The sequence below is a fragment of the Echinops telfairi genome, unplaced genomic scaffold, assembly GCF_000313985.2.
Source record: "Echinops telfairi isolate 266 unplaced genomic scaffold, ASM31398v2 ScPeMD7_25;HRSCAF=90, whole genome shotgun sequence".
NCBI lineage: Eukaryota > Metazoa > Chordata > Mammalia > Afrosoricida > Tenrecidae > Echinops > Echinops telfairi.
The window spans coordinates 3,561,104-3,569,744 of record NW_022103922.1 but is presented as its reverse complement, the minus strand read 5'-3'; the positions used below and the strand labels follow the sequence as shown (position 1 = coordinate 3,569,744).

Sequence of the window (8,641 nt, the reverse complement as noted above, 5' to 3'; positions counted from 1 at the left end):
CCGCCCCCGGCCGTGCCCGCCCCCAGCCCGCAGCGCAGGCACGCACCCGTCTGGCCGGCGATGACCAGGGACTGCACCGAGAGCTGGAAGAGCTTGTCCAGCACCAGGTGCAGGAAGAGGACGAGCGGCTCCAGGCGGGAGGAGTTGAGGCAAATGATGCTGAGCTTCAGCTCGTGCTCCAGCGCCGCCTCGCTGACCTTCTGGTCCAGCACGCGCAGCGGGAAGGTCACCTGGCTCTCCAGCGCGTGGCAGAGCGTGAAGAACTTCTCCAGGTGGTTGTCCTGGGCGACAGAGGCAGGCTCGGGCTCAGGCCTGCCCCGCTCCCCGGAGGCAGAATCCCAGCGCTCTCTGGAGGGGGTCCTTCTTAGCGAGGGCCCCGGCCCAGGAGTCCTCAGAGCAGATGGTTCAGACCCAGGCCAGGAGGCTCACTGGGGAGCTCAGGACCCCTCCCAACCATAAACTGGACCAGGGCTGCGGGCGGCGGCTGGCACCCCAGGTGGACGAGCGTTTTCAGCCCAAAGAGAAATGAAGTTCCCACACTTGCTTCAACATATGGTTGAACTGCTCAGTAGAAACGCCAAGCTCTGCTTGGGGCATTTTGGCCAAAAATAAAAAGTATTATTTTAAAGCAAAAAGCAACCACCACCCCCAAAATAAACAAAAACAAAATAAAACCCTCCCACATGACCTAGCAGGAGCCCTGGTGGCATAGTCATTATGTGTCTGGTAGTTAACTGCAAGGTTAGCAGTTCAAAACCACCCATCACTTTGGACAAAGATGAGGCTGTCTGTTCCCATAAAGAGTTACAGTCTCAAGCCTTTAAGAACCCAGATGTTACATTTTTTGATAGCTGGGTACGCACCAGCTTTGTCTTCAGCGATTAAAAAACAAAGAGTTATAGTCTCAGAAACCCACAGGGGCTGTCCTTCCCTATCCCCCAGGGTCACTGTGAGTCCAATGGACTCCATGGCCGTGGGTTTGGCTTAATAGCCTAGCATCCTAATTGCAGAGGCTGGAGGCATGCAGAGCTGTGGGCCAGTGTCCACTGCCATGCTGTCCACAATGACCCAAGGGTGGAGACCACCCCCTGTCGGTCGGCAGATGAATGGATACAGCCAGGGGTCTTTCCACTCAAAGGAGTCTGCCAAGCAGAGACGAGCCGACACAGGTGAAACAGGTCAGTCACAGAGCTCAGTGAGTGTCTGATCCCCCGTAGAGGGGGGACCTCAAAGTTGGCACACAGACATACAGAGAGCCCTGCGGTGGTCACCATTGGGCTGCTAACCCAAGGTCAGCAGTTCGAAGCCACCAGCCGCTCTGCGGGAGAACAACAGGGCTTTCTACTCCGGCAAAGAGTCCCAGTCTCGGAACCCCGCAGGGGCCACCCTGTCCCCAGGGTTGCTGAGAGTTGGCAGCGACACAGGGCTGTGGGTTTGGTCCGAGTTTCCTACATGAATGACAGATGGGACCTGAACGTGCTGGTGAGCCCTACTCGGGACTGAAGGCGTGTATGTGTGTGTATGTGTGGGGGGGGATTGTTCTTTTACATCCACCCACGGAGATTCCCCTTGACCCTTTCCTAGGCTGGTGGCCAGACACAGGTCTTACCTGGGTGTGGACGGAGGAGACGGCCTGCACTTCAACGCTGAACACCCCCTTGTGGCCTTCGGCCCACTTGATGGGCGGGTTCTGTAAGGGCACTTTCTGCAAGAGGGAGGTCAGTCACTCCCCTCTCGTTCTGATTACAAGCCTGCCAGTGGCCCCACAAGCCCCAGGCCTGAGCTGGTCGGGCTCCCCTTCAGGTGTGTGGATGGGCTTCCCTGGATGGCCTGATCTCACACAGGTGTCACTGGGCCAGCGCACTCAGAAAAGCCCGCCCGAGTGCAGAGAGAGAGTGTGAGTGTGAGTGTGTGTGTAAGAGAGAGAGAGAGAGAGACAGTCGGGCCGTGGCCCTGTGGGGACTACAGGTCTGGCAGCAGCTGGCGGTTACCTCTGCGGAGTGCATGGAGTAGTTGGGGGGCAGCTTCTCCAGGGCGATGGGGAGGCAGTGGGACCCCGTCTGGAGACGCTCGTTCATCAGGATCGGTAGCCACTATAGCAGAGCAAGGCGAGGAGCGTTGGCCGTTGGACTAGGCCCACGGAGCTCGCTCCTGACAACCAGGGGCAGCTAAACCCTGATGGCAAAGGGAGCCCAGCTCCCGGGGAGGGGTGGGGTTGGGCAGACCCTCTGCGGGGCCAACACATCGGCATGAGTGCTGAGAAGGGACATTTGTGTACGGCTCTGAAAACCGGCCGCTGCCTTCTCCTTTTCGGTTCTTTAGAGAAGTAGCCTTGGTCTCCTTCCCTGTCGCCTGCCCGCCCACCTCCCACCCCCCTCCCCCCAGTAACAGAGAGGGGCACTTCTCCCAAAGCTCAGGGTCCTAGACGTATGGGGAGCAGGGCCCGTGTTACTGAGATGCCGACGCATGAGCCCCCTTCCCGCAGGCGGCCTGCTCCTGTGCCGTGCTGGCCAGCGCCTCTGGGCACTCTGGCAGGAGCAGGCCTGGGTCAGCTCATTGCCGGCCTCACCGCAGGGACCTTGGGGAGACAGGGGACGAGCCCTCACACACCGAGTAGCCCAGGAGGCTTTCCACAGAGCCACCCTGCTTCTGCTGACAGCTGACGTGGTAGAAGGTGAACAGCAGGTGGTGGCTGGTGGTCAGCTTGGCGGGCAGCTTGAGTTTCACCTCCTCATAGAAGTCAGGTGACCTGTTGGGAAGGCACAGTGGACACAGGTCACCTGTGCTGGCCATACGTCATGCAGACACGCAGACACACGGATGACACCGGCATTCACCACGGGCATGGGGGCCAGGGGGGCGGCTGTCACCACCATCTGGCTCCAAGGGCCTTTTCAGCAAGGGGGCCTCAGGAGACCCAGGGCGGGGCCAACGGAAGGTGGGTGCTTCAAGTTCACCCCACCTTGTGCCTTGGAAGAAAGGCCTGCACACGCGCCCTCAACAACCCTGTGCAGCACAGTGCCGCTCCGAGCCAGCGTGAGCACACACTCGGGCAGCTGCCCATCCCCACCCACGGGAACCATGGAGCATCGCAGGGCTCTGGGGGCTGCCTGTTCTAGCTCTTTCCTGCAAGTGGGATGGCACAAGAGAGTCAAGAAGTGCACGGGTCCCACGGTCCCGCTCCTTCACACGCGGGCGTGTGCACGTGTCCGTGTGATCGGCCGCAGACATGCTCTCTCAGCCACAGGACAGTCTCAGTCTCACACGCCACGAGGGGCCTACACATGTGAAGTCCAACCAGAACAGTGGCATGGGGCGGGGGTGGGGTGGGGTGGGCGTGGGGGGCCCATGGGGACTGTGTGTGAGAGGGTGCTAAGGGGTCCTCATGAAAGATGCTCTCAAAGGACACAGGACACCCGGCAGTGGGGGAGGGCAGCTAATTAGGAAGAGGGGTTCAGAACAAAGGCAAACTTCATTTGTGAGACAAAGGCCATTCAAGGTTCTCCCACCGTGACTGTGCACCTGCGCACCCTTTGTGTGTGGCAAGGGTCACCATTAGAGAGAGAATCCACTGGGAAAACCAGACCCTGCCCACCCGCCAGACCCCATCTTGCCCCTTCGGGCTGCTTGATGGTCCCAGAACTCAAAGAACCTGGCAAAGGATCACACAGAGCCCCCGAGGAGGCACTAACTGCCATTGTGACATGGGGTGAACCCCAGAGTGCGAGCAATTTCCTGGGGGAAGGGGTAAAACCCAGTCCCACTGAGTTGATGCCAACTCATAGGGCCCCAGAGGATGGGGGACTGTCCCTGCCGGGTTCTGAGATGGTGACTCTTCACGGGAGTAGGAAGCCCCATCTTTCATTCGGGGTCACATGGAGATATCTGCTCCTGCAGCCCCCTCCCTGGATGTCTCCAGCACTCCCCCAGCCCCGGAGTGGGGGGTGGGGGTGGGGTCAGGGTCACCCACTCTGGGCAGCTCAAACAGCAGCTTGTGCGGAAAGGGACCAGCCCTCGGAGCCGGAAAAGGCTGGGGCTGAGACCATGACCTCGGCCATCAGGGGAGGCCCGCTCCACTCACTTGTTGTGGTACGTGATGGCTGTGTATACCTCCTGCAGGAACTCGGGCCCGTTGGACTTCCCAAAGATGACCTGTCCACCAGAGAGAAAGGACTGCGTTAGCTCTCACAGCTGGGTCTCTGCAGCCCGACACCAGCACCTGGGTAGGGTGTCCTACACCCATAGGGTGGCCCACAGCTGGTTCAGGGAGCCGGACCAGGGGCCAAGGGCCAGGAAACCAGGGCCTTCTGGACTTGGCGTCACCGTCCACAGGTTCACACCACACCTGGTCGGTCCCCAGACCTGGCTTTTCTCTTAGGAAATGATTGGGGGACCGAGCCAGCCCCCAGGCACACGCTGTCTCAGGAGGGCTCGCCTCGGGCAAGGAAACCGAGAACCTTTTCCCAATGCTTGGTGCTCACCTCTCCCACCCCTCGGTGCTGAGAAAGCAAGGCCTGGTGTGCTGCTTCCATCAGGGCGAAGCCCAACAATGTCCTCTGGGGCTTGCCTCTCCTCCACAAGGGCCCCCACGCATCAGTTTGGGAGGACAAGGGGCTGGGCTGGAGCCCTCTCGGGGCCCCTAATGGGCCCTCCCAACAGTGCAGTGTCTCCCAGCCCCACCTGATGGCCCGAGGATGACCTCCTGGACCCCAGAAGAGGGAGAAGTCCAATGTCCTGTGTCCCCAGCACACAGGACTGCACCCCAGCCACTGCACGAGGGCACCTGGTCTTGAGTCAGAGCCAACTCAATAGCCGTGAGCAGTTAGGTGGCTGTGGCCTGGAAACTAAAAGCCACTCAAACCCCACGGAGCGGAGACCCGCCGGACAACTGCAGCAGGGGCCAAGGGAACGCGTCGGCACCGGTCTGGCTGGTGGGAACGTGCCGGCCGCCGGTCCTCCTTACGGGCATGGCCTGGCTGGGGTCCTCGCTGCACATGAACTGGATCTTTACGGTGATGTTGCGGGCGGAGGCCAGCTTGTTGGCGAAGTTGAGTCTCTGTGGGTAGATGTAGAGCAGGTTCCTGTGGGGGAGGGGGACGGGGCAGTGAGCACGGTGTGGGCGGAACTTCTCGGGTGTGAGGTCGAAGGAGGGGCCCCTCAGAAGCCTGCTCCTCTGGGAGGCGTGAATGGACAAGGGCCTTCTCAGGTTGGGACGGATCCACAGGCATCTGGTGCAACTTAGAAAGTCCGTGGGCTTAGAACGTGACTGCCACGTATCACCCCCACCCCCCACTGTCCTTACTACAGGAGCCTTGGTGGCATACTGGTCACGCCTGGGGCTGCTAACCACAAGGTCAGCAGTTCGAAACCGCCAGCTGTTCCGTGGGAGAAAGGAGAGGTTTTTCTTCTGACATAGAGAGCTACAGTTCTGGATTGACTCACAATGGCAGGGAGTTCTTAAATCACAATGTGCTCAGGTGGGAAGGAATCCTCTAGGGCAGGGCTGTCAAACTCGATTACAACATGGGACATTTGGGGCAACAGGCAAGATTCACGCGGGCCACATCACATTTACAAATTTTGTTAAATTTATATTTTGAAGTGAGGATTCAGGAATATGGATAGGATAATTAAAACACTATATAATTGCTTTTATTTAAACATTCATTTTATTTAATGTATTTATAAAGTTAAAATTATCCTTTTTTATCTGAAACTTGCCAGTGCTTTCCTCCTACTAGTTTTCACTTACCTCGTACGTTGTGACTGGAAAATATAACAAAGTAACTAATTAAAAACACAAAATGTTGGACAGCTGACAAACGTGATGCACAATTGTAATGGCCTCTAAGAATGTTAACCAGCGCAGCTGCCAGGTGTGATTCATAACAGCACAACCCAGAGTGCTCTTTTTAACCTTTTCACTAGTGGGATATGTTTACATGATGTGACACTGAGCGTGGCAGACATATCGCTTCCAAACGTGGCCGGAACTGAGTCAGCCGTTTATCCACATCCACAGGCCCCCGGGAAAGGCACTGGGCCACATGCAGACTCGTCTTCAGCAGTTAAAGGGTTAATGAGGGAATTGTGTGCATGGTATCTCCCCTAAGCACTATTTCCTTCGTAACAATTTTTTCTATTTTCACGTTATTTCAGAGCATCATGGGCCACAAAAAATTACCTCGGAGGCTGCATGTGGCCCGTGGGCTGCCAGTTTGCCACCCCTGCTTTAGAACACAGGCAGCCACTCGGTGTGTGGGAATCCCCAGCCAGGCAGCTCATCAGGGGCAGCACCTGCCCGTCTGCAGCCAAGCGCTTAACGACTGCATCTCCAGGCCCCCTTTACTCAACCCTGCACGGCACCTTTCTCGGTCACCCCACTGCATCTTCCGAAACAGCGCCTGGTTTCTCCAGTCCGGCTCGCCGAGGGGGCTGGGCCTCACCAGGAGAGGAGGCGCACACCAGGGGTTAAAAGAAAACCCCTTTGCATAAACTGGCTCCAGACCCTGGGGTGCCTTCGGCTTTCCGCAGCCGGAGTTTCCAGGGTGTAAAAGAAAACGTGGCTTTTGAGCTTTTACTAGAACACGAAGTCAGAAACGGCGTGCTCTGCCCTCTGCTGGCCAAAAGCTGTACTGGAACCAGGGGTTTTGTCCTAAGGGCCATCCTATAGGACAAGGCAGGACTGCTGCTGCCCCTGAGGGTGTTCGAAACGGTAACTCTTGACAGGAGTAGAAAGGCTGGTTGTTCTCCCGCAGAGCAGCTGGTGGTTTTGAACCTCTGGCCTTGCGATTAGCAGTCCAAAGCTTAACCCACTCTAGCTGGGGTTGCTCTGAGTTGGATTTGACTCGATGACCGTGGGTTTAGTTGGGCTTTCTACAACTGTTATTCTCCCACCTGCCCCTGTGGGTGTCTGAAACAGTTAACTCTTTACGGCAGCAGACAGCCTCGTCTTTCTCCGGTGGAGCAGTTGGTAGATTTGAACAGCTGACCTTGCCATGCGCAGTGGGGGCAGTTGACTGGTTGCACTTTTAACTTGCACCAATTACAGCAGGCTCCGGGATACAAAGAAAGGAAGCGGGGCAGGCAGGGTGACCCCGCTGTAAGGTGTTTGGAGAGTGAATGAAAGAGGCCCATCTCATCCTCGTCCCCCCACCCCTAATGAGCCTGGGGGGCTGCGGTAGAGCCCTAGTTTCTTATGTCAGAGACCGGGGTTCTAGTCTACTCGGCAGCCACCACTGTCTGTCTGTCTGTCTCTCTGTCAGGGGAGCCTGGTGTGTTGTCCTGAGGCGGAACAGGTTTCAGGGAAGGTCCCGGACTAAGACAGATCAGGAATAGAGGCCTGGGGGTCTACTTCTGAAATCAGCCAGTGACAATCGGTGATCCTGTGGCAGCCCGCCTCCCCATGGGATCAGCTACCACCACCACCACCAACCCCTTATAAACAGCACTGTGAGGTGGGCAGAGCAGCCCTGGAGGCGTAGTGGTTATGCACTGGGTTGTGCTCCACAAGGTCAGCAGTTCGAAGTCCCCAGCCACTTCTTTAAGAGACAGACAGGCTTTCTCTTTCCGTAAACAGTGACAGTCTCAGAAACCTGTAGGGTGGCTCTGAGCCGGCACTGACGAGATGGCAGTGAGTGTGGGTTTGGGACGTGGGGAGCTCCCTGACTCTGAGATTGCAGACTCCTGTTCTGGGAACACAGGGTGGAAAAGAAGGCGGGGCTAGAGAGCAGTAACCATATAGACTCATGTCTAAGTGGAGTTTTACAGCACATTTTTTAATGCGGTTTTTGCGATCAGATTAGGTGCCTCGGCTGATACTCGAGTGTATATGGTAACTATTTTCCATCAGAGGAATCCTTGTTCTTGGTGCTGAGCCTGCACAGCACAGCACTCTGGTAATTGGAGGCCCCCGGGGAGGGAGGGAGGGAGAAGAAAATGCTCCTGATGTGGGTTTCCAGAAGGTAATCACTGGTTACAGGCCGGGTTAACGAGCTCATTAGGACGGCATGTCCTGGCCCGTCGGCATCGCAGACCCTGCAGGCTGCTTCCATCCCGCCTCCACCAGAAATCGGCCAGCAACTCTGAGAACAGCCTCTGAGCCACACGGAAAACAGGCCAGGCATCGCCTCGAATGTGCCCCCGGCTCACCGCTGGCCACGGAGATTGGCCACGGAGAAGCTGCCACAGCCACTGTCAACTCTCACCCCCATCGGGCTGGGTCCGACTCATCGTGACCCGTAGAGGACAGGGCAGAACTGACCCTGTGGTGTTCCAAGACGGTACCTCTTCATGGGAGTAGAAAGCCTTGTCTTTGTCCAGAGGAGCAGCTGGTGGTTTCAAACTGCTGACCTCGAAGCAGCCCAACACACAGCCACTACACCACTCAAAACAAAAACAACAACAAAGACCTCAAATCCACTGCCACCGAGCCGGTGGCGACTCCTAGCAACAGGGCAGAGCTGCCCTGTGGGTTTCTGAGACTGTACCTCTGCACGGGAGTAGAAAGCCTCATCTTTCTCCTGCAGAGCGGCTGGTGGTTTTGAACCACTGCGGAACTGCTAAGCCACTGGAGCTCCCCAGCCCCCAGCCGTCACACCAGAGTGAGTTAATTAAATGCTTGGCCAGCATGGCCCTTGAA

At 57.3% G+C, this 8,641-nt stretch overlaps 1 protein-coding gene across 1 annotated transcript in view; it reads right to left on the bottom strand.

Moving 5' to 3' along the window:
- DOCK8 (dedicator of cytokinesis 8) overlaps nucleotides 1-8,641 on the bottom strand; it is a 115,069-nt gene that overhangs the window by 55,329 nt on the left and 51,099 nt on the right. Inside the window, exons 14-19 of the mRNA XM_045289365.1 lie at nucleotides 4,964-5,081; nucleotides 4,082-4,152; nucleotides 2,611-2,749; nucleotides 1,992-2,093; nucleotides 1,610-1,705; nucleotides 47-281 (exon numbers count right to left, since the gene is read on the bottom strand). Of these exons, the coding sequence (XP_045145300.1) occupies nucleotides 47-281; nucleotides 1,610-1,705; nucleotides 1,992-2,093; nucleotides 2,611-2,749; nucleotides 4,082-4,152; nucleotides 4,964-5,081 (761 nt within the window). The remainder of the gene's footprint in view (nucleotides 1-46; nucleotides 282-1,609; nucleotides 1,706-1,991; nucleotides 2,094-2,610; nucleotides 2,750-4,081; nucleotides 4,153-4,963; nucleotides 5,082-8,641) is intronic.